Source organism: Octopus sinensis, linkage group LG6 (assembly GCF_006345805.1).
Source record: "Octopus sinensis linkage group LG6, ASM634580v1, whole genome shotgun sequence".
In the NCBI taxonomy this organism is placed as follows: domain Eukaryota; kingdom Metazoa; phylum Mollusca; class Cephalopoda; order Octopoda; family Octopodidae; genus Octopus; species Octopus sinensis.
This window is the reverse complement of record NC_043002.1, coordinates 20,487,739-20,515,070: the sequence shown is the minus strand read 5'-3', so window position 1 is coordinate 20,515,070 and position 27,332 is coordinate 20,487,739. Positions and strand designations below refer to the sequence as shown.

At 39.6% G+C, this 27,332-nt stretch overlaps 1 protein-coding gene across 3 annotated transcripts in view; it reads right to left on the bottom strand.

The window, feature by feature from the left end:
- Positions 1 to 27,332, bottom strand: part of LOC115213064 (corrinoid adenosyltransferase) — a 159,465-nt gene that overhangs the window by 28,431 nt on the left and 103,702 nt on the right. For all 3 annotated transcript variants that reach the window (XM_036503698.1, XM_029781974.2, XM_029781973.2), the window contains exons 6-8: positions 26,809 to 26,906; positions 11,888 to 11,952; positions 10,761 to 10,820 (exon numbers count right to left, since the gene is read on the bottom strand). In XM_036503698.1, the coding sequence (XP_036359591.1) occupies positions 10,761 to 10,820; positions 11,888 to 11,952; positions 26,809 to 26,906 (223 nt within the window). The remainder of the gene's footprint in view (positions 1 to 10,760; positions 10,821 to 11,887; positions 11,953 to 26,808; positions 26,907 to 27,332) is intronic.

Genomic DNA, 27,332 nt, shown 5'->3' with positions numbered 1-27,332 from the left:
GTGGTGGTGTTGTTGTTGGTGATGGTGGTGGCATTGGTGGTCATAATGGTGGTGGTGGTGATGGTGGAGGTGATGATAGTGATGATGGTGATAGTGCCTATTTTATCAATTGTTTCAGTCATTAAACTGTGGCCATACTGGAGTACCATGCTGAAGAATTGACTCCAGTCCTTAATTCTGTTTTTTTCTAAGCCTAATACTTATTCTATCAGTCACTTTTGCCAAACTGCTAAGTTACTGGAACATAAAAACACCAACACCAATTGTCAAGTAGTGGTGGGGGACAAACACAGATACAAAGACACACACAGATATACAATGGGCTTCTTTCAGTTTCCATCTACCAAATCCACTCATAGGGCCTTGGTTGGCTCAAGGCTATGGTAAGAGACTTTTGCCCAAAGAGTCATGCAGTGGGACTGAACCTGGAACCACATGGTTGGGAAGCAAACTTCTCATCACAAAGTCATGGAAGGATAATATCAAGCAATTTAAACAATTTGAACCTAGAATGCAGAGATTTGAATCTAAAAGTAGTCGCTGCAATATTTGTATTTAGGACCCAATGAATCATGTCATCAGGGTAAGAATTGAACCCTGTTAAGGAAGTCTTGGAAATGTACTGTAGTTGTTGTTTAGCCCCAGTTCAGCCATGAACTAGCAGATCTATGATCACAGATGTCCCAAATATAACAGTCCTTTTTTTCTTTTTCTTGATAAGGTAAGGTGTTGAGGAAGGATTTTGACCACCCTCAAGTGACTAAAGGTGAACAGTATGCACTGTTGTAAAACAAAGAACTGTGAGTGATTGGAGTTTGTGTTGGTACAATTCACTGTGAGCCTCTGAGGTAGAGCATTGAGTCTCATGTAATAGGAACAGTAGTACATTGTGCATATACTTTCTTTCCCCTGCTTCATTATATTATATATCCAATACAAAGTTATAAAATAGAGTGAAATTTGAGGGAGATATGCTGCTATTTCTATCAATTTTTCTCAGGAGTTTTGGGTGTAGACTCCTCATTTCTGCTGCTCCTTTATATCAAACCAAAACATAAGTGTCTGATGGTGCTGGTGTTCTTCTTCTTCTTCTTCCAATCAGGACTCACGCCATTAGCCACAAAGAATAATCTCTAATTCGAGCCTACTCTAAGTTACTATGAATGCGTGTGGCAACTTGAAGATCCACCCATGGGCGCGAAAGCTACATTGTTATCCTCATTCCGTAAACGGTGGCTTTTAACGGGTGGAGAGCTGAACCATCCTGGGGTACAGAGGATTCACAGTCTAGACTAGGGTCTGAAAGTTTACCACACCATAATGGGTTACACCGTGGTTCCTCTGCTTTGTGGCAGAAGTAAGAAGAAAGAGTGAGAGAAAGTTATAGTGAAAGAGTACAGCGGGGTTCACCACCACCTCATGCCAGAGCCTTGTGGAGCTTAGGTGTTTTTGCTCAATAAACACACACAATGCCCAATCTGGGAATCGAAACTGCGCTCTTATGACCGCAAGCCCGCTGCCCTAACCACTGGGCCGATGTGTCTCCACTGGTGCTGATGTTGTTCCTGTTACTGTTTAGCTCTAGGTGAAAGCATATGGCTTAGTGGTTAGGGGTATTTGGCTCACAATCATAAGGCCCTGAGTTCAATCCCCAGTAGCACATTGTGTCCTTCAGCAAGGTACATATTCATGTTGCTCCAGTTGACTCGGCTGGCAAAAATGAGTAGGACTTGTATTTCGGTCCGACCTTGCCACTTTCCATGTCACACTGAATCTCCCTGAGAACTATGTTAAGGATACACATGTTTGTAAAGTGGAGGCACATGGCCTAGTGGTTAGAGCAGCAGACTCGTGGTTGAGGGATTGCAGGTTCAAATCTCAGACCGGGCGATGTGTGTGTTTATGAGCGAAACACCTAAGCTCCACGCGATTCCGGCAGAAGGTAATGGCGAACTTCTGCTGACTCTTTCGCCACAACTTTCTCTCACTCTTTCCTCCTGTATCTTGCAGCTCACCTGCGATGGACCAGCATCCCGTCCTGGTGGGGAACCTATACGCCAAGGAAACCGGCCCTTATGAGCCAGGCATGGCTCGAGAAGGAACAAACAAACATGCTTGTAAAGCACTCAGTCACTTACACATTAATTTCACAAGCAGGTTGTTCCACTGATCGGATCAACTGGAACCCTCATCATCATAACTGACAGAGTACCAGTTTATTTTACTTTTCTTTTAGCTCTAAGTAAACCTGGGTGGGCTACTGTGATCAAAGACACTCCAGTCTCCCGCTATCCAAGATCAGTGTCAGACGTATCTGTGTGCGCCCCTCTTGCCAAGAGTGATCATGCGGTCCTGAAGTTCGTCATGCACACAACTTTTTCTACGCCCACGACTACTTCGCTGCCATGTAGAGTCTTCTCTGCAATTAATCTTGAAATTCTAACCGAGGCTTCCGCGCTTCTGGACTGGCGATCCCTGATGACGTTGTCCTCAGTTGACGAACTATGGTCATCCCTCAAAGCATATGTAATCTGTTTGACTGACCAGGCAGTTCCCGTTGGGCTTCCCAAGAAGAAGAAACACAAGCCCTGGGTGACGAAGAAGGTTAAACGAGAACGTCGACTCAGAGATATTGCTTGGGCTGAATTCAAAAATCTGGATTCGACTGCAGCTTTTGAGGTGTACAAAACTCAACGAGACCGAGCCGTGAAAATTGAAAAGAAAGAACACTTCAGTTATGAATACAAAATCGCGGCAAATGCCAGTAGCAATCCAAAAACCTTCTTTGCCCATGTCCAGCGGAATTCCCGCTTGAACAACCAGATTGCAACGTTGGTAGACTCAACAGGCGTATCGATTGAGGACCCTTATCAACAGAGTCAATTATTTGCCGAGGCTTTTTCAACTATTTTCAAAGAAGATGATGGTCGTGAACCCCATCCATTTGATAGATCGGTACCTCCAATGCTTCGATTGGTCATCACGCGGGACGAAGTCAAACGTGTTATTCAAGGCCTCGATGTCAACAAGGGTCACGGCCCTGACGGCATACACCCACGGGTTATCAAAGCGTTGGCTCCGGTCATCTGCGAGCCCTTAACACGACTATTCAATATGTCATTGGCGACAGGTGTTATACCTGCAGACTGGAGAACAGCGATAATCTGCCCAATTTTCAAGAAAGGGAGCCGCGAAGACCCGCTTAACTACCGACCGGTTTCCCTTACATCAATAATCAGCAAGATGTTTGAAACCATCCTTAAGAAAAGTATGATGCTCCACCTCCTAAACACAGCCTCTATCTCTGATTCCCAACACGGCTTCGTGCCGAAGAGATCATGCTTGACCAACTTACTAGTAATGGAAGAATTGGTGACGCGCATCCTCGTTTTATTGGACTTTACCAAAGCTTTTGACTCGGTAAACCACTGCCTATTACTTGTCAAGCTTCAAGCATATAGTTTCCATCCGGATATTGTACGATGGGTTGGTGCCTTCCTCTCAGATCGCTCCTTCCAAGTCCAAGTTAATGGTTCGCGGTCCGACGTCTCCAGTGCGAGCAGTGGCGTGCCTCAAGGTTCAGTGCTTGGGCCCTTGTTGTTCTTAGTCTTCATAAATGATTGCCCGACGACCTCACGCAACACACCCTTCTATTTGCCGACGATATCAAACTGGTCGCTCCTCGCGGTAATATAGAGGATCTTCGTTGTTGCCTCCACCAAATTTGGAAGTGGTCTAACGATTGGACCTGTGTCTGAACGTGTCAAAGTGCTGTCATCTGCCTGTCGGCTCTACTCCTGCAACTCAACTTGATTTCGAGCCGGGTCGTCTGCTGCTGGAGAGGACTGATCAGGTAAAGGACCTGGGTATCTTGGTGGATTCCTCCTTTTCGCCTTCGGCCCAGTGCGTCCATGCTGCCAACAAAGCACGCGGATTCTGTTCTTGATTCGACGGTCATTCGGAATGCTCACAGCAGCCATATTCCTACCACTCTATGTCACGCTGGTGAGACCCATATTGGAGTATGGGATTCAAGCCTCTTCTCCTTATCTCCTCAAAGACATACAGCATCTCGAAAGAGTCCAGAAGCTGGCTACCCGCATGGTTCATGGTCTCAAAAATTTGTCCTACGAAGAAAGGCTGAGGACGCTCGACCTTTATTCTCTTGAAAAACGCCGCCGCCGTGGTGATCTCATTCTCGCCCACAACATCATAAGCGGAAAGTGTAACCTCTCGAAAGAGCTGTTCTTCACTCCTGCTCCAGAGCGTCGGCTGCGGGGTCATTCCGAAAAGCTCTACCTGCGACGATTTCATCTCAATCGAAAGAGAGGAGCTTTCTCCATCCGGGTTGCGGATCCGTGGAACAAGCTGCCAGATGAGATGGTGAAGATGCCGACGACCGCTTTGTTCAAAGCCTCCCTGGACCTCAAGTGGCCTGAACTCTTTACATGAACACCACCCTGTACTTAACTCCATGTCCCCCTACATGGCCTTGCTATTTGCTTTTGAGCCAAATTAACTAACTAACTAACTAACTAACAGTCATGACTAACCTCTTAATTTGTATATTAGGAGCCGCATTAGCCAACCTAGCTTTTCTTTACTTAAGAAAGTATAGTGTAGTATGAGGAAGATTTTATTATTATTTCTAGAAATTCAAGGGGCTATGCTGTGGCACCCTCTAGGCATTATTGTTGTTGTCAGTTGTGGTGATGCTAAATGTGGTATTGTGTGCAGGAGGGGTGGGTAAATGTGTGTGGGGGGGAGAGGTAAATGTGGTACGTATAATAGTGATGATGATGATGATGATGATGATGATGATGGAGAGATAATACAATGATAAAAGGGGTATGGTAACATTATAACGGAAGTGATAATATGATAAAAGGACAGAAAGGGATTAAAATGATGGTAATGATATGATAAAGGAGTAGGAAGAAGTCAGGATAACAAGGAGCTGATATTAAAATGGGATTATAATGGTGTTGATAATGCGATAAAGGGGTAGGAATGGGATTATAATGACAGTAATGAAGATATGATAAAGGGATTTTGAAAGTAGTAATGATAATATGATAAAGGAGTAGTGATTGATACTGAACCTGGTCCCTAAGGGCTTTTTGTGAAATTGATCACTTGGCTGTTTCATGTCATGGGATTGGAGGTAGAAAGTGATTATAAAGAGGTTGGAAGAGCTATGATAACAAGGCAGCAAGAGATTATCACGGTGGAAATGATATGATAAGAGGGTAGAGAAAAATTATAATGGGGGGGGGGTGAGATGCTAAAAGGGTCAAGAGTAGTTAGGATAACAAGGGGCATTATTGATACCAGCATGGAAAACTGGCAGTGATGATGATGATGACGATTATGATGATGATGATGATGTGCTGAAGGGGGTAGAGAGGAATTATGATGATAGTTATATGATCATAAGTTATGATTCAACTCTAAGGAAGTTATTAAATTATTTGGTTGGTTAGTATAATGTAAACACTGTAAATATTTACTAAGCCTTGAAGAATAATTGATTCAATAATTGATTCTGTGTTTTGGCATGAAGCAGGTGACTGATCAACTTTACAAGAATCCTTAGAGAACAGATGCAATATCAATTTCTATATTATTGAATAGATCAAAGAAAGGAAAATGAAATTCTTCCCAGAGAATAACTCAGTCTCTCCAAAATATATATGAGGATGTAACCCATCTCCAGTAACTAAAGCTTGGTATCTACCATTCTTGACATGTGGGTGAACAGGCAAGCTATGTAGAATGAAGTTCATTACCCCGAAGCACAATGGAATCCACCATTCCCAAGAGATAGGCGAACAGAGAAGCTATATAAATTATGTTTCCAACCTAGAAGCACAATGGAATCCACTATTACCAACTTTACCTGGGGTGCTAGTCACTATGAGTATACTCCATTGTACCATATCACAACTTACACCTCCCCACATCCTTCTCTGTGTTCCTAGATTATTCATCAACATTTCATAGCTGCTTCCTTCAAAAGAATCATTAAAATCTTGCAATCTTCTCTCAACACAGCACTTTGTTTCTTTAAAGTCTATGATGGCAAACAAGTTCTTTTTTTCCATATTACACAAATTTAGCACATATTTAGGGTTGTACTAATCTCAGACATACCTCTTTCATTTCAAAGTTGGTGAACCTTTTCTCCAATGCCACATTTACAAAATGCTTTAATTTCACTGATGCACTCAAGAGCAATCTCTTTAATTTCACTGATGCACTCAAGAGCATTTTGTGACCTTCAACTTTCATGTTTTTTCCTGTAAAGTGGTTGGTGTTCGGAAGGGCATCCAGCTGTAAAAACCTTGCCAAAACTGACTTTGCCTGTGCTTGTGCCACATATAAAGCACTACTCACCTCACCTGTGTTTGTGCAACATAAAAAGCACTAAGTCCACTCTGTAAAGGACCTCAGAAAAAATACTGCAACAGAATTTGTCCAATGCACCAGTGATTCTTCCAGCTCGCCACTTTTTAATGAATCAAATAATTAATTGTAATTGCTTAAAAAGTGTTTTGAGCCTACAGGGCTCATTCACATTTTCAGGAGTTTACGCTAAGAGAAGCTGTGAAAATCCTGCCAAAGCAGTCACAGATGTCTGGCACAGGCTTCGGCCTGGCTGGCTCTTGTGGTACCGTTCCATCCTTGCTAGCATGGGAGATGGACAGGTGGCGGTGGCGGTGGTGATGATGATGATAATGATACAGAGTTGATTTTGCGTTCTTAGAACCAATCACTGGATAACAACCAGTGAAAACTTCCACTTCTAACTCGCCATGTCTGACCATAGCCACTTCAATGGTCTCCTCAAGGTTCCCTTTGACAATCCCATAGCCTTGGTATCTTCTTGTTTCATTATTTCTTTCCATCATCACAAGAATGAGTTTGTTGATACAGAATTATTTGTTTCCTAGTGTGTTGCTCCCGATTTGCACCTGTTCAATAAGACCAGACACTGACACTAGATGGACTGCTAACCAAGGCACATAGAGTTCCATCTACTCTGGGAAGTCTTATAATGCATCTGGACAACAACCCAGGTGTTTCTATGTCCTCACTTGTGAGTTAAACCACATTAGAACTATGTCTTCTGATCAACTTGTCTTTTGGCCAGTATGCTTTCTGAGTTCCATTTGAGACATTCTCTCATAGAAACTATCGCAGTATTCTATGTTCTGACATGACATCCACTATTAAGTGATATTAATACTGCTTTTGTTACAATTATTTTTTAATATGCCAACTGGCTATTTGCAACACTAGAGCTGCTAGTGGAGAAATCACTATCTCCAGTTTTCAGGTGTCTACCACTGACAAGGCCAAGGAGGACTGAAATCACGTGATCTAGTAGTCCCAGTGACAATGGCAGCTGATTATCTCTTGCTAATGATATACACAAGAGTGCTTATATGCACCAAAAGTTTATATGAGAGGTTCTCTTGCAGTAATTATTGCAGTATTCTGTGTTCTAACACAACATCCATTCTTAAGTGGGGATAAATATTACCTTTTGGAATTAATAATGCTTCTGTTGCTCTTAATATATATTTTTATGCATAAGCTTAATCCCATCTAGGACTTCATTATCACTAATAGTGATGAAAGTGGTGATACTAGTAATAGTCATAATTGGAGAAGTGGTATTGTTAAAGTGATAGTATTGATAATGGTGATAGTATAGGCAATGGTGTGATGGCCCATGGCTCAGCGGTTAGAGCGTCGAGCTAACGATCGTGAGGTTGTGAGTTCGATTCCCGGATCGGGCTGCGTGTTGTGTTCTTGAGCAAGACACTTTATTTCACGTTGCTCCAGTTCACTTAGCTGTAGAAATGAGTTGCGATACCACTGGTGCCAATCTGTATCAGCCTTTACCTTTCCCTTGGATAACATCGGTGGCGTGGAGAGGGGAGGCCAGTATACATGGGTGACTGCTGGTCTTCCATAAACAACTTTGCCTAGACTTGTGCCTGGGAGGGCAACATTCTAGGTGCAATCCCATGGTCATTCATGACCGAAAAGGGTCTCCTCCTCCTTATAGCCAATGGTGATAATATAGGTAAAGGTGGTAGTAGTGAAGGCGGTAGTAGTTATGACAGTGTCATTAGCGGTGGTGGTAGTGATGGTGGTGGTGATGGCAGAGGAATGATAGAGGTGATGGTAACATTAGTAATGGTATGTATGGTGTCGGAGGAGAGGGTTACTTTGGTGGTGATGCATAGTGGTAATGGTAGTGGTGTTAGTTTAGAAAAGATGGTAGTTGTGATGGTCATGGTACTGGAGCTGACAATAGTGATGGTAGAGGTGCCAGTAGTGGCAGCAGTGGTGGTGGCAGGGGAAACAGAAGTGGTGGTGGTGGTGGTGGTGATGGTGGTGGTGGTTGGTGGTGATGGTGGTGGTGGTGGTGGTGGTGGTGATGGTAGCAGTGCTAGAAGTGGTAGTGGTGGAAGTAGTGGTGGTGTGGTGGTGGTGGTAGCAGGGGTGGTGATGTGGAAGTGGTGAAAATGGTAGCTCAGGTGCCTACAGTAGTAGTAGTAGTAGTGACAGGGTGTGTAGCATTGATGGCACTGATGTGTGATTGCTCTAATGGTGGTGGTGGTGGTGGTGGCAGTGGCTGGGCGGGGGGGGGGAATATAATAAGAAGAATGACAGTGATGGGGTAGGGTGGGGGATAGTCTTAAACTGACTATTACATACAGGTGGTGCCCTCTCATGAAGCATGTGTGTGCGTGTGTGGTGTGTGAGATGGGTTATGAATAGGTTAGGTGGGGCAGTGGGGTGCGGAGTAGGAGAAATGCAAGCGGGGGAGGGTTGGTGTAAAGTGAGGTACAGAATGATATGGGTGTCGGCTCGGGTGAGGAGGGCAGGCGGCATAGATCGGAATGTCATTTCGCTCTGTCTGGTGTTGAAATTTTTTTTTTTTCTTTTGATACGTTTGAACATTGAGACTTTGGCACATCTGGCCCTTTCTTTTTTTATATTAAGAAGAGATGGAAAGGGAAAAGGAGAGAGAAGGGAGAAGAGAGAGAGAGGGAGGAGGAGGAAATGGATGGCGGATGGATAAGATGAAGGGAAAGAACAAGAGGAAGGATTTCTCCTGAGAATAAAAGTCGGAAGAATATCATACATATATAATATCATCATCATTTAGCATCTGCTTTCCATGCTGGCATGGGTTAAAGAACAAGAGAAGGATTTTTCCTGGGAATAAAAGACTGAAGAATATCATGCACACACACACACACACACACACACACATATATATATATATATTTGATTACATACAGACACATAGATATACATATACAAATATAGGGAGTCAGAAAATAATCATTGTTGTCATGATTTCTGCCAGAAATTTCTGCAAATTCTGCAAACACTTTATTCAGTCTTCCAAAATATTTTCAAGTCTCAAAACAATAATCCCAGATTCCCTAAACTCTTTGAGATTTGAGAAATAATGGAAATATTTGATATGAAATAATAACATATTATAATCGTATTACACCCAGCTTTTCCATGCTCCCATCAGTTCAACCACATGTGTGTGCATGTGTATATATCTGATCTGAAGATGATGTGATGATATAGATGTGTGAGTGTGTGTGTGTGTGTGTGTGTGTGTGTGTGTGTGTGTGTTGTGTGTGTGTGTGTGAGTGTGTGTGTGTGTGTGTGCGTGCAGGCATAGTTGTGTGGTTAAAAAGTTTGCTTCCCAGTCATGTAGCTTCAAGTTCAGTCCCATGGTACAATTTCTTCAACCATAACCCAGGAATGACTAAAGCCTTGTAAGTGGATTTGGCAGACAGAAAGTCAAAGAAACCTTCTCATATATCATCATTATTTAAAGCCATGTTCCATGGTGACATGGCCTGGGTTACATACATGCATACATATATATATATATATATATATATAATATATATATATTATATAAAATTCGTTCTGTCTGTCTGTGTGTCTTCTAGGATCTCGAGCATCCTCCATCCGATTGCGCTCAAATTTGATATGTAGATATCAACAGTATCTGGGCGTGTATAAGTCTTGAAAAAATGACAAAGATTGATTCTAGGTGAGAATGCAATCGATAAAGCCGTGGGAACGTGCATTTGTACGTTAAGTTGTGGGGAAATATTACCTTCTTTGGAAATGAGAGTCAGTGATTGGAAGAGTATCCAGCTGTAAAATGCCTACCACAACAACTTCCATGGAAGCATAGAAAAGTAAATGTTAAAACAATGATGATGGGGGTAAGCAGGTCATTAATGTACAGGGGAAAGTGTGGTGGGAAAGTATATATTTCTTTATTGCCCACAAGGGGCTAAACATAGAGGGGACAAACAAGGACAGACAAAGGGATTAAGTTGATAACATCGACCCCAGTGAGTAACTGGTACTTTATTTATCAACCCCGAAAGGATGAAAGGCAAAGTCGATCTCGGCAGAATTTGAACTCAGAACGTTACGGCAGACGAAATACCACTAAGCATTTCGCCTGGCGCGCTAACGTTTCTGCCAGCTCGCCGCCTTATGGTGGGGAAGTATAACCATAACTTGGGGAATATCATTGTTAATAGAATGTGAGTCAATGGTAGAATCTGAGAAGAAGTTTCTATTCTTCAGATATTCTTGAAGAAACTGTCTCCGTTTTCTTTGTAATACAAGCATTACAGGTTGATAGATCACCCCACCTAATTTTAAAAGCCTAAAGGATCTGGTGAACTTACCTGTTTAAATACTGAAGAGCAGAAGGGTCCATCTCATTGTGCCTTACAAGTGGTGCAACACTGGTGTAAAAAAAAGGAAAGACATAAAGATGCTATTTCTTTTAAATACTACAGACCAACAATGTTATCAGATTTATTCAAATTATAATTGTTCAGAATATTAACCTGAATTTCAGAATATATCTACAATATCTTTAACTATCCCACGGTATAATACGTCTGATCGACAATTGTCACTAAAAGTGTACATAACCAGGCTCAGATTGAACTAGGATCCTTTTACATCTAAAGTAAGGATGGGAGTAATGCTCTTTATGCTTTAGACTCCTAGATTAGAGGACACAAAGGCTAAATAACAACAACAATGGCAGCAATAGCTGAGGTAGTGATGACAATGATTTCCCACATACAGCACAAGGTTAGAAATAACACCAGTACATGCCTATTACATATTTTATAAATCCCTGAGGATTTTATGACATTTAACCCAACACAATTATTTCTGCCACACCATTATTCTTCAAATAAGTGATTCTAATTTAACCATGAGCTCTACAATCCTGAGCGGAGAGTACCAGTAAGTTACATCAAGTACATGACTGGTACTTTATTTTGTTGATGCTGGGGGTTTAAATCCCTCAGCAGGATTTAAATGCAAATAGTAAAGATCTGGAACAAATACTGCAAGGCATTTTTCCAGATGCTCTAATGATTATGTCAAGTCAAACACCCTTGCCCTTGTAATAATAATAACATTGAGCAACAACAATTTTTGATGACATATAACTGAGATTTATTTTTGACTAATTTATAGATACTGAATGAAACATTCACTGAGGTTTCTTTTTACTTCTCTGATATATTCCTTATGCTTAAAAATTGTCATGAAAAATACTTGACTTATGTGTAGCTAACTGTTCAGAGGGGGAGACCATTGTAGTAGAAGTCAGAGAAGCAGAATGAAGGCTTGGAATCAGAGGTTGTAGTGTGTGTTTGGTGATGGAGTAATCACCAATTAGTCTGATTGATTTTTATCTTCAAGACAAACCAAAGCATCAGTGAGGAAGTGTGTCAGTTGGAAAAGGATGAATGAAGGTGAAGCAGTTGTATGAAACAGGGTTACTCACGTTCGCTCAGCTCTTCGACAAATGGATCTGGCCATGTGGAGAGAGGCAGCTGTTTTCCCACCAGACTGTAAATAAATGAATAAATAAATATGAAGCCTTGCATAATCATCATCATCATCATTATCATCATCATATTACAGCACTGTGATTATCATCCTGAGAACAATGGCCACCACCACCACCACCAACAACAACAACATAGCTGCTAAATCAACAAGGAACTTCTAGATGCTTGCTAGAAAGCAAGTCAGTGAGAGAGGATCGCTGAAGTTCATCAAACTGCTAGAAATAGCAGTCAATTTCACTCAAAATGACGACAATAATTCTTCCACAAAGTAATTGATATATAGCTCTCGATATATTCTGTAAAGTGGATGGTATTAGGAAGGGCATTCAGACATAGAAACCATGCCAAAAGAAGACATTGGAGCTTGGTGCAGTCCTCTGGTTCAGCAGCTCCTGTCAAACCATCCAATCCATGCCAGCATGGAAAACAGATTTTAAGTGGTGATGATAATGATGATATATACATATAATAGAAATGAGCTAAGAGAAATAACTCAGAGTAGCCAGAGATATGAGATTGTATGGTATTTAATATACAAAGGTGTATTAAATGCTATACAAGATAAATTACTAATTTCTTAAAATTATTCAGAGACAGTGAAGAAACACTTTGTGGTAAACACAACTGACACCAATATTTAATGCAGGCATTCTCTTCATCATCATCATCATCATCATCGTTTAACGTCCGTTTTCCATGCTAGCATGGGTTGGACGATTTGACTGAGGACTGGCAAACCAGATGGCTGTACCAGGCTCCAATCTTGATCTGGCAGAGTTTCTACAGCTGGATGCCCTTCCTAACGCCAACCACTCCAAGAGTGTAGTGGGTGCTTTTACGTGCCATAGGCACGAGGGCCAGTCAGGCAGTACTGACAATGGCCATGCTCAAATGGTGTTTTACACGTTCCACATGTACAGGAGCCAGTCCAGCGGCACTGGCAACAACCTCACTCAAATGTTTTTTCACATTCTATTTTATCAAAGAGAATATATGCTTAAAATGTTCTTAAATTAAATGATATTCATTTTTATAGCATTATTGATACTGTCAAAAATTGCATAGATGATTTTTTTATTTAAATTTATGTCATATTAAAAGAGTAAAAATAAAAAATGGCTAATTTTTGGTATGGTTTCTAATGGCTGGATACCCTTCCTAACACCAAATACATTTATTATGGCACCTGTACTAAAGATGTTATCATGTCCTTGAATGGACCAGACTAAAGGGTCCTCTTGACCCTACATTTCTATTCCTTCCCTCTCTCTCTTTGGGAGAGGCACAAGCACCTACACGCACATATGCACACACGGCAGTAACTTCCGCCTACCGAATTCAGTCACAAAGCTCCGGTCAGCTCGGGGCTATAGTGGAAGACACCTACCCAAAGTGCCACGCAGTGGGACTGAACCTGAAACCATGTAGCTAGGAAGCAAGCTCCCTAACCACACAGCCATGCCCATGCAAACTGAAATGAGGAAATTTTAATAGAATATTTGGATGTTCAATACACAAACAAAACTGCATATATATACATACATACATACATACATATATATATATATATATATATATATATAAATACACATACATATACATGTCAAGCTTCCACAAAGCTTTCCTCCACCAAATTCACCCACTGATTGGCTCAGTGTTATAGAAGAATATACTTGCCCGAGGTTCCATACAATGGGATTGAACCCAAAGCTACATGGTTGCAAAGCAAGCTTCTTAATGACACAGATATGCCAGACCTATAATTTATATAATTTATAATGTATATAATTCAATATATATTTATATTAATCAGATCAGTCCGCAAAGTTATCACAGACATTAACCCTAACCCCAGCCCTAACCAACCAGATTATACTACTACCACCACCACTACCATTACAACACCCCAATTTACCACCATAAAACAACCACCAGTATCATAACAGCTCACCATGACCTACATCATAACAGCATTACCATCAATACCATGTCACCGCCACCAACAGCAACACAACCACCACCACCTCCATCACTTACTATAATCTTTACGTATCAAGTTGATAAAGGATTATTTGAAAATGATTTTTCTGTTATATGCAGTCTGATGCAATAACATTGACGCCAACAACAACAACAACCAGACATCTTTAAGCTAACATGCAAAATGTTACACAGTCACTTGACTTGCTAGAAATAACAATCAAATATCCCTCATACCACATTCTACTGTCTTAATGAAATGAAAGACATTGGATAATGTTTATAGTGTACATATCTGTGATAATAATAATAATAAAAAAACAGGATGGTCAAAGGTGGAATGTCATTGATCATAAGTTTGTTTAATTAGGGCCAATTTGAAATTTAAAAGCGACAGCAAATAGATTTCTTGGGCCCACTTCTCATAGTATCAGATGGTACCGGAAATGGTAGATCAACTCGGAAGTCACAATGGCACAGAGATTAAAATTCAGGATTGCTGATCACATTGCAATGATTTTAAACCAAATGTTATATTGGTGTTAGGCACTGGAATTAGAAAGATCACCCAACCATAGTAGCCATGCCAAAGTTAACACTGGAGTTGAACGTGACCATGAGGCTCTCTGAACCTTATCAAACCATCCAACCCATGCCAGCCAGCATGGAAACTAGATATTAAACGATAGTGATGATGACGATATTACGACTGGTTTTGTGACCTTGAACAAGATACCCAGTTTGCCAGGCTGCTGAAGAAACAAGGTTCAACTCCCTAATTCACAGTTTGATGGTTAGTAACAGAAAGAACATCTTATTGAATGAAACACTTTAACAAAAACTCATCCCTCTGAGTAGCTTCTACCAGTCACTTGACCATTAGAAACAGCAGCTTAGTTTGCCTTATATCTCAAAGAAATGAAGGTCACATTGGATAATGATGTAGTTCTGAGCATACTAGATTGGAAAAAAGATGGGATGGTCATGGCTGGCTAACACTGATTATGGGCTTGCTCAATGAAACATGGGGTTCAATAATGTGGAGAATTAAGTGCCAAATACCAAAAACAAAGCTACACAAAACCCATTCATTTGTACCATAGTGAAAGAGAGTGAGGCACTATTCATTGGTGTTGGTATAAGTCTGTCTAATTAATAAATATTTCACTGGTACGATATAATACCTTTCTTCTATCTATCCATCCATCTTTACTGTCAACTATACCTGAAAGGGATGTTTGGTTAGAGTCCTTAGGAACCTATTCCATAAGGCTCTATCAGAAGTCAGCGTCATTATAATTTCTGGCTGGATTACCAAATGTGATCAAAACTATCGATGTAATCCAACCATCTTGTTGTTGGTCTACCCCTAGGTCTCCTACCAGTTGGCTTGTTTTGCAGAATCTGTTTTCTATCTGTTTTTTCCTTCTTTACTGGTTTCAGTCATTGGATTGCAGCCATGCATTTACAATATTCTGCAAAGACATGTCTGGCCACAGGGAAATATTATCATACTTGGATAAAGATTGGAGACAGACAGGAAGGATATCCAACTCTAGAAAATTTACATCAATAAACTCTGTCTGATTCATGCAAACATGGAAAAGTGGATGTTAAAATGAGGCTGATGATGATACTGATAAATCTGTATCGAACAGGTTGCTAATAGCCAATCGGCACAACAGATGCTTTGGCAAGGTAGTCTATGATATTAGAGGAACGTTCTCAAATTTCTAAACTGATAGACAACATGGGAACTTAAATATAGTCACTGAAACTGGTAGAAACAGCAGTGAAATTTCTCTCAAATCACAGTTTACCATGTTTATTAGTCCACATTACTCTGTAAGGAGCACAGGACTGGTTTCTCAGTTTCCCTTGACATATATATATATATTACTCTTTGACTTGTTTCAGTCATTTGACTGCGGCGATGCTGGAGCCCCACCTTTAGTCGAGCAAATTGACCCCAGGACTTATTCTTCGTAAGCCTAGTACTTATTCTATCGGTCCCTTTTGCAGAAACGTTAAGTTACGGGGACATAAACACATCAGCATCGGTTGTCAAGCGATGTTGGTGGGACAAACACAGACACACAAACATATACACACACACACAAACATATACACACACACACATACATATATACATATACATATATACGACGGGCTTCTTTCGGTTTCCATCTACCAAATCCACTCACAAGGCTTTGGTCGGCCCGAGGCTATAGAAGACACTTGCCCAAGGTTCCACACAGTGGGACTGAATCCGGAATCATGTGGTTGGGAAGCAAGCTACTTACCACACAGCCACTCCTGCGCCTATATAAATATATATATATATATTACTATATATATATATATTATATATATATAATATATATATATATATATATTACTAAACATTTCAACTACATGTATTTATTTGCACTACTAATAGTTTCCCATACATGCATACCTTCATCAGGTACCAATCACACCATACTCCCAAAACTTTAGTTTAAATAGCGGAATTAAACTAAAGTTTTAGGAGTAAGGTGCGATTGGCACCTGATGAACGTACACATGTATGGGGGAACTATTAGTAGCATGATAAGTACATGTAGTTGAAATGTTTAGTAATATGGAAATCTCATTGGATGGAGTACTCTTCATATTGACTTTTACATAGTTAATTTCTTATATATATATATATATATACCTCCGCGTACAGGACACTGGTCTGTCACAGGATTACTCATTTTTACCAGGTGTGTAGACTGGAGCAATGTGAAATGAAGTGTCTTGCTCAACAATACAATGTACTGCCCAGTCCAGGAATCAAAACCACAATCTTACGATCATGAGTCCAACACCATAACCACTAAGCCATGTGCTTTGCTCACCATGTTTATCATAGTAAAAAAATCATGATATATTGAATAATGTTATCTGAGATAAAATATATAAAAATATGAGATGGTCATGGCTGGAATACTCTTGATCATAGGTCATTTCAACCATGGCTGACCTAGACTAAATAACAACTGCTACCAGACTACAAAATCAATCATTTCTCCATCTTTAAGCCCTGTGCTGGACAGATAAATATTAATGTTAAATCTGAAGATATTGAGGCAACTAAGTATTGATCTCATCTACATCCTTTGTCTTTCATGTATCAATGTAAGTGATTCAGTGAACTCCAATCAATACAGGCTCAATGACTCATTGTATTATACTCAAGCCTTGCCTTTATCCCACTAAGTTTCCTTTTAGTAACTTTCTCACTGGGCTAGCTTGGTAGATGTGCCACCAGTTCAGTGACCAATGGCCTATGTAACTGCTTGAAATGGATTACACGGTACAATACAACAATGAACATGTACTCACTGACTCACTGAGTCACACTCAATATGTACTCACCGATTCATTATATTACTCTTATTATGGACATACAGACTAATAAATTGCACCTCCACTCAAAATGTACTCACAGACTCATCGAACCACACTCGACATGTACTCACTGATTCATTGTATTACTCTTATCATGGACTTACTGACTGATAAATTCAACCTCCACTCAACATGTACTCACTGACTCATTGAACCACACTCAACGTGTACTCACTGACTCATTAAACCACACTCAACATGTACTCACTGATTCATTGTATTACTCTTATCATGGAATTACTGACTGATAAATTGTACCTCCACTCAACATGTACTCACTGACTCATTAAACCACACTCAACATGTACTCACCAATTCATTTTATTACTCCAATCATGGACTTACTGACTGATGAATTTCACCTCCACTCAACATGTACTCATTAACTCATTAAACCACACTCGACATGTACTCACCGATTCCCTCTCTCTCTTTCGGAGAGGCACTGAGCAGCTATACGCACACATACACACAAGGCAGTAACTTCCACCTACCGAATTCAATCACAAAGCTCCGATCGGCTCGGGGCTATAGTAGAAGACACCTGCCCAAAGTGCCATGCAGTGGGACTGAACCCGAAACCATGTAGCTAGGAAGCAAGCTCCCTAACCACATAGCCATGCCCATTACTATTACCATGGACTTACTGACTGATAAATTGCACCTCCACTCAACATGTACTCACTGACTCATTGCATCTGGACTCAACAACACTTACTGACTCATTATACCTCTACTCAATATGTCCCGAGTGGCTTACAAAACCACTCAGACTTTCACACTATACTTTAGCAAAACTTTAACTTGAAGGTCACAGTACATATCATGATCTTTGATAACCTGTAACTTAGCAGTACAATAAATAGAGACTGATAAAATAAGTACAAGAAGGAAATAAAGTACTGGGAGTGGGGTTTATGTGAATAACTAAACCTTTGAAAGTAGTGCTCCAGTATGGCCATAGTTAACTGATTTAAGCCGACAGAAGAATAAAACACTATCAATGTAGTTCTGGATACTGTGTGCTGTAAAACCAGACAGGGTGGTCACAGCTGGAATGCTTTTTATGTTAAGTTTATTTGATGAGGACTGATGTGGAGCTAAACAACAACAACTAATACTACCACTACCATTATTACAACAACAACTACTACTACTAATACAACTACCACTACTACTAATGCTATTTGAACTGTGCCGGTTCATTTCAGTGCAAACATACATAAATTCTTCTGAGACCAGTAGTACAGGGTTTCAAGTTGAATGTAAAGACAGTTCAAGTCTTAAAAGCGTATATATCATGCATATGCGTCCATATGTATGTGTATAGATCTACATAAGTATATCTATATACATATATAAATAAATGTCAGTATGTGCTTGTGCATGTATATATATATATATATATATATATATATATAATATATAGTGCATGTCTCTCTCTCACGATATATATATATAATATATATATATATATATATATATAATACATAGTTGTAAATATTTGCAGCAATGCATGCACATAACTAAGTAGATATGTGTGTGCATTTGTAAGGTGTGCATGTATATATATTTTTTTTATATATATATATATATTAGATATATATATATATATATATTATATTATATATATATATATCAGTATGTTCATATGCAAATGTGAATGCAAATGTGGTTTCTTTAATATCGATTTTTGTTTCCTATAAGAAGATAAAAGGTTTGTGTATTACATACAAATAGTAGTATGCTTGTGTTTGTGTGTGTGCCTAACTGCATGTTGTTATATGTGTATATATGTACATTTATGGGTGTGCATATGTATGTATGTATGTATGTATGCATGTATATATGTATGTATAAATACATGTCTGTGTAAGTAAAAGAGTAAGGAAAAGGAGAAGAAGAAGAAGAATGACAGAAATAAGACAGAGACTGCCAATTTGCAATCTGCAGACATCTGATGTGCAATGGTTCCATCACAAGGTTTGGTCGAGATGAGATGGGATGGGACACGTGGGTGGGGCATGTTGATGTGTGTGCATGCGTGGATAAGCCTTGCTGTCAAAGTTGTCAACATCTTAGAATCAGATCAGTTCAGATGAAGAGTCTGCATGCTGCTCTAACAGTGCAGCCATGATGCAGATTCTAAGTGTGTGTGTATGTTCAGATGTGTGTGTGTGTGCACATGTGTATATATGTATGTGTGTGTGTGAGTGTGTGCGTGCATCAACATATTTACATATACACCACACACACACATACATAGATATACATACATTCCATCATTCACATAAATGTATGGTCCTACATGCACACACACACATGTGCACACACACCCATGTACATACAACCTGCTGTAACCTGTAAAACGGCATGTGTGTATCTGAGTGCAAAATACATTTGTATACATACCTCATACACATGCATACGCACACATACCTCATACCTCGCACACATGCACTATACTTGCATGACTGCATATACAGCCACACCCTCCACACTCTCTCAACAGCAACTCCATCTTCATCTTCATCATCATCACTAACCATTGCCATCACCACCATCACCATCATCATCTTCACCATCATTATCGCCTGTATCAAGCTTTACATTATTGTTAACAACACTAATAACAAGAACACATTACTAAATGCTTGGACAGCAGCAAAATCAAAGAACTACTACTACTACCATCACACTACTACTGCTACTACTACAATTAATATCAATGTCTACTTCTAGTATTTCAACTACAACTACTACCACCAATCCTATTACTACTACTGCTGTTGCTGCTACTGCTGCTGCTACTACTACTACTACTACTACTACTACTACTACTACTACTAATAATAATAATAATAATAACAATCCTTTCTAGTATAAGCACAAGGCCTGAAATTTGTGGGGAGGGAGATAGTCGACCACATCAGCCCACCCCCCAGTACTTGACTGCTACTTAATCTATCGACCCTGAAAGGATGAAAGGCAAAGTTGCCTTTTATCCTTTCGGGGCTGATAAATTAAGTACCAGTTATGCACTGAGGTCGATGTAATCAACTTAATCCCTTTATCTGTCCTTGTTTGTCCCCTCTCTGTTTAGCCCCTTGTGGGCAATAAAGGAATAAGAAACCTTGCTCGATGAGATTGGAACCTGGTACAGTCTTCTGGCTTGCCAGTCTTCAGTCAAACTGTTCAACCCATGCCAGCATGGAAAGCAGGTGTTAAACAACAATGATGATGATGATAATGAATCATAAGGTCATGAGTTCGATTCCCAGTGATGCATTGTAACCTTGAGCAAGACATTTTATTTCATGGTGCTCCAGTCCGCTGAGCTAGTAAAAATAAGCAGTGCCTGTATTTCAAAGGGCCGACCTTGTCACACTCTGTAAGACACTGAATTTCCCTGAGAACTATGTTAAGGGCATGCGTATCTGTGGAGCGCTCAACCGCTTGTACATTAATTTCATAAGCAGGCTGTTCCGTTAATTGGATCAACTGGAACCCTAGTCATCATAACCGACGGAGTTCCAGTTAAGTATCTACCATAATAATACTTGTGTTTTTCTCCATTACAACACATGAACGAGAAAGGAAGGAGTGACAGATGATTAAGGGAGGAATGGGTGATGACAAACTTGTTAGTGGGATGATGTAAATCCTATGGTGAAAACAAAAATCAAACAGCGTTTCAACTCTGTGTGAGTATATGTGTGTGTATGTAAAAAAGGAGGTATGTGAATGTTTGTGTGTGTGCGTGTATGTGCAATGGAAGTGGGATGGTGAACATTCAATGTGGAAAAGAAAAATCAAACAGCGTTTCAACTCTGTGAGTATGTGTGTATGCGTGTGTATGTACAAGGGAAGTATGTGAATGTTTGTATCCGTGATTATTACGTACCTTACTCTGTACCTTATCTTTATATAAGATACTACAATTAGTCACCATTTCTAATGGCACCGGGACCAGCTAGTAGAAATATATTCATGAAAAGAGCAGACAGAATGTTTGTGCTGGAGTGTGAATTCCTTGGTCCAATGAGCTAATGACATTACTCAAAACCCAAAATAAAATGTCTGGATGGAGAATTTTCCCCCAGGACTACTCTTGAAGCATTAGGTCTTGTAACATCTGATTGCAATTGAACAATTCAGATATAACTTTACATACTCCCTCTTCCTTTATTTTTTTACTCTTTTTACTTGTTTCAGTCATTTGACTGTGGCCATGCTGGAGCACCGCCTTTAGTCGAGCAAATCGATCCCAGGACTCATTCTTTGTAAGCCTAGTACTTATTCTATCGGTTCTCTTTTGCCGAACCGCTAAGTTACGGGGACGTAAACACACCAGCACCGGTTGTCAAGTGATGTTGGGGGAACAAACACAGACACACAAACATATACATATATATATATATATATTATATATATATATAATATATATATATATACATATATACAACAGGCTTCTTTCAGTTTCCGTCTACCAAATCCACTCACAAGGCTTTGGTCGGCCCGAGGCTATAGTAGAAGACACCTGCCCAAGGTGCCATACAGTGGGACTGAACCCAGAACCATGTGATTCGTAAGCAAGCTACTTACCACACAGTCACTCCTACGCCTATGGATATATTTTATTCCAAACTGCTTCATACAACAAAATCAGCAGAGTTAAGTGTTGTATTTGGGTAGAGTTGGGTACTCCAAGAAGAACTTGACTGGTTACAGTTGTTCCAGTTTGGATACTTCACATACAAATTGACAACACTGATAACAGTAAGGTCATCAACAACAACACACTGCCTCTATACCTACCACTATCACCATCACCACACCAATAGAACCAACAATACCACCACCACCACCACTGCCGACAACACCACCATGATCATCACTAACACCATCAACATTATCAACCAATACCACCTAAGCTACCACCAGCAACACCACCTACCATCATCATTGCCACCAACACCATCTACACCACCATCAATACCACCAACACCACCATCAACACCACCACCATCAACACCACCACCACCATCACCACCTACTGCTATCATCATCACCAACACCACCATCACCAACACCTGACAACATCATCATCACCACTTACCAATACCAACACCACCTACTACTATCATCATCATCACATACCACATCAATACCATAATCAATACCAATAATAGGGAGTATCTATGAAGTAGCACAACATGCTAGAAATAGCAGCCAAATCTCTTTGAACTCACATCCAAATATTTTAAATAAAGAAAAGACTGATTAAATAATTTAGTCCAGTATACTTCTTCAATGACATGATGGCCATATTTGGAATGTTTTTGACCTTAGGTGTGCTCAATCAGAAAAGGTCTGGGGGTTAAGCAACAACAATAAAAAAATGACCAACAATGAAAGAGCCCTAACATAGTCACTCAACCTGCTAAAAATAGCAGTTATTGTCATACCCAACATTACTGTCTTAAAATGGAAGAAGACATTGTATAATGCAGTCCTAGATACACTATGCCAGATAAAATAAAAATAAAGAGAGGGTGATCATGGCAATAGCAACTTTGATTATAGGTCTGCTGGATCAGAACTGACCTGTGGTTAAACAACACCACCACCATCACTACCGCCAACAACTCCAACACCCTCTTCAATATCAAATGCAACATCACCACTATAACATTAACTACAACACCACCAAATCATGAGCACCGTTACCATCAACATTAAGGACAAACTACCACAAGTACAACAACACAAACAACAAAAGCAAGCAAGCATCAACCCATACTTGCAAGAGTAACTACTGACACAGTGTGATTACTTACACTAATGCTCCACCACCACCACCACCACCACTAGTACTATTTCCTATACTGCAGCCTTACATGAAAGTGTTACTTAGTTGCAGACTGATGCAGCTTAAGTGGTGTTACATAGAATTGGTGCAGCAGTTGGTACTTGCTAGATGTAATGTACAGAGACAGTTCTTGAGTGGTTGGTTAATTAAAGACCAACACAGAATTGCACACAGCTTATACAACTCTGTGTGTGTGTGTGTGTGTTCAGGTAGTTGTATAAGCGGTGTGCAATTGTATGAGTGTATGTACATGTGCACATAAATATACGCGCACACATATGTGTGTGCATGTGTGTGCATGTGTGTGTGTGAGTGAGTGTATGTGTGTGTGTGAATGTATAATGCAGAATAGTATACTCATATATACTTGTTATATTACAATATGGAGATGTTTAAGAAAATTTGTACATGCATATACATATGTAAGTGTGTATATATATATATATGTGTATATGTGTGTGTGTATGTATATATATATATATATATATATATACACATATATATACATATATATATATATATATATATACATATATATACATATATATACATATATTATACACACACAAACTTGTACAAAAACATCTCAATATATACATATAGGTGTGTATAAAATGCTCTTATTTAGACATATAGACATACAAATACATCCAGTTCATACATAGAAAAATGTATAAACATACACACACACACACACACACTCACTCACAGATGATAAAATTTTCAGAAAAATAGCAAAACACACTACACACAGACCTAGATATTATAGGTATGTATATTCACATGTAAACAAACATACACAGTTGAACACACATTTATGTAGATTTACACACACACATAACAACACTAAGATTGAAGGCAAGTACTATGGAGACGAACTGGAGTAAAATAAATACAGAATGTATTGTGTGTCTCTGTATGTTTGTATACATGTATTTTGAAAAAAATATACAGGTATATGAATAGGTACATACTATGTAGTGGAAGTAGTAAATATGGTTAAACACATTTGCACACACATATATTCATGTACATACAAATATTATACACAATGATTATAGGCATAGGAGTGGTTGTGTGGTAAGTAGCTTGCTTACCAATCACATGGTTCTGGGTTCAGTCCCACTGCGTGGCACCTTGGGCAAGTGTCTTCTACTATAGCCTCGGGCCGACCAAAGCCTTGTGAATGGATTTGGTAGACGGAAACTGAAAAGAAGCTTGTCGTATATATGTATATATGCATGTGTGTGTGTGTGTGTATGTTTGTCTGTCTGTGTTTGTTCCCCCCAATATTGCTTGACAACCGATGCTGGTGTGTTTACGTCCCCATAACTTAGCGGTTCAGCGAAAGAGACCGATAGAATAAGTACTAGGCTTACAAAGAATAAGTCCTGGGTCGATTTGCTCGACTAAAGGCGGTGCTCCAGCATAGCCACAGTCAAATGACTGAAACAAGTAAAAGAGTGAAAGAATAAAAGAATGATGATAGTGTGTGTGTGTGTGTAAATGAAGAAGGCTTAACCCTTTAGCATTTAAACCGGCCATATCTGGCCAAAAGTATTCTGCCTGTTTTATGTTCAAACTGGCCAGATCTGGTCTCTCACACAAACCCTACAATATCATTTGAAAAATTAACAGCTACCTCATTGAAATCTCCTAGCTACAAGATAAGGCATGATTAATTCAAAACAATGTAGATGAAAAGGCATTAATTTTAGCAGAATAATGCGAACACTAAAGGGTTAAGTACTGTGTACACATACTGCTGAGAAACTGAAAACTTAGAACTCTGCTTAGAGTAATATTTGCTCAATATATTCACTCAATGTATCCTGGTGGCTGACAGTTTCATCTAGTGATTCTTCTGATTGAATCTCTCTCCTTTCTCACCCTTTTCTCTCCCCCCACCTCTCTCTCTGTCCTGTGGCTGTGTGACTGAGAAGCTTGCTTCCTAACCATGTGGTCTTGAGTTCAGTCCTGCTGTACAGCAACTTGGGCAGATGTCTTCTACTATAAGCCCCAAGTCAACCAAAGCCTTGTGAGTAGATTTAGGAGATAGAAATAGGAAAAAGCCCATCATGTGCATGGATATGTGTAAGTACAAGCTTGTCTGTGTGCCTACCCATATGTGTGCATGTATGTGTGTGCGCGTGTGCGTGCATGCATATGTGTGTGTGTGTGTCTGTGTCTGTGTGTGTGTGTCTGTGTGTGTGTGTCTGTGTGTGTGTGTGTGTGTGTGCCCTTGTCTTGGCATTAGGTGATGGTTGTAAACAAGCATTGTTCTCTTCCAGTCTTTTGTAAAAAAACGTGTGTGGTCATGGGGAAATATAACCTTCTTGGAAAACATGTGAGGGTTGATGACAGGAAGGGCATCCAGCCATAGAAAATCTACCAAAACATATTCAGCCTAACCAATGCAAGCATGGAAAAGTCAACATTAAATGATGATTGCTCTTACACACACATGCTCATACAAAACAGACTTAACCAATTACATGGGGTAAGCTACACTGAAAATATTTCACAGTTGCATCCAACTGAATATCTCACCTTCCTAAACTGAAATTCACCTAATGGAGGTGGACTTCATCTCTCTTTTACTTGTTTCAGTCATTTGACTGCGGCCATGCTGGAACACCACCTTATCAACCCCAGGACTTATTCTTTGTAAGCCTAGTACTTATTCTATTGGTCTCTTTTGCAAACTGCTAAGTTATGGGGACGTAAACATACCCCCATCGGTTGTCAAGCAATGTTGGGGGAACAAACACACACACACACACACACATATACATATATACAACAGGCTTCTTTCAGTTTCTGTCTACCAAATCAACTCACAAGGCTTTGGTCAGCCCAAGGCTATAGTAGAAGACACTTGCCCAAGGTGCCACGCAGTGGGAATGAACCCGGAACCATGTGGTTGGTGAGCAAGCTAGAACATATGTTAGTAAATTCCCCAAGGAACCTTATCGGTGATGTTAAGTTTCAGAGCTCAGTAATAACATTAATTGGAGCCCCTTTGATCTAGTTAATGTTAGTGCTCTTGGATCAGACACCAGTTTATTACTGGTAAACTCATTTAAATATTCTCTTATCTATTCTCTGCAATTTGGTCAATCAAAGCATGTGGAATTATGCATATAGCATACATGGCAAGGATGATGATAGTGGAGGTGATAGTACAGTGATGATGATGATGTTTAACCCCAATTCAAATATGATCAAGAAGGCCTATAGTGACCATCATGTCCTTTTCAAGAAGGCCTATAGTGACCAGCCTGTCCTTTTCAGAGTGAATGGAACTATATGATCTAGAATCATCAGTTTTTCTCACTATTTTGGTATTGATGATGATGGTGATGGTGCTACTGTTGTTTGGCCTAAAATCTACCTCTTCGCAGTATTAGTATACACAGATCATTTGAAAAGAAGTGGAACAAAATTAAAAGAATTGAAAACTGCGAACCAAACAAAAAAAAGATCCGTATACCCTGCCACTGAATTGAATTACATTTTAATCAGACGAGAAACAACATAAAAGAAAAAGAAAGAAAAATTTACCGGGAGAATGAAATTCTTGAGGGGAGGTAACTCAGCAGTATATTCGTCAATCCACGTTTCAAGATCTTTCACATGTTGGTCGTTGAAACCGGTTCTTTCTAAGTTTGACAAATAAAACAGACGAATAAATAAATTCAGCAACGATAAGAATAGAAATAATAACAATAATGAGCCAACAAAGGAGATACGCTACTCTGTCGCTCAACTTGCTAGAAATAACAGCCAAGTATTCCTCAAATCATACACAACCTTTTGTGACTATATTGTCATGTTTTTTTTAAAAACATTACACCTAAGATTTCCTTATCCAATGTCTTCTTTTTTACGACTGTAAGTTGTGATTTAAAATAAACTAGCAGTATAGCCCAGCGTTACTCAGGCTTGTTTTCTTTTCGACCCTTTAGAATTGGAATTTTTGAAAAGTAAAAGTTTTGCATTATGTAGTTTGTTATTCTCTTTAAGTTGAAATACACCGAAAAATGGCGACACAGCAGTAAAAAAAATCGTAAAAAATAGGGATTTTC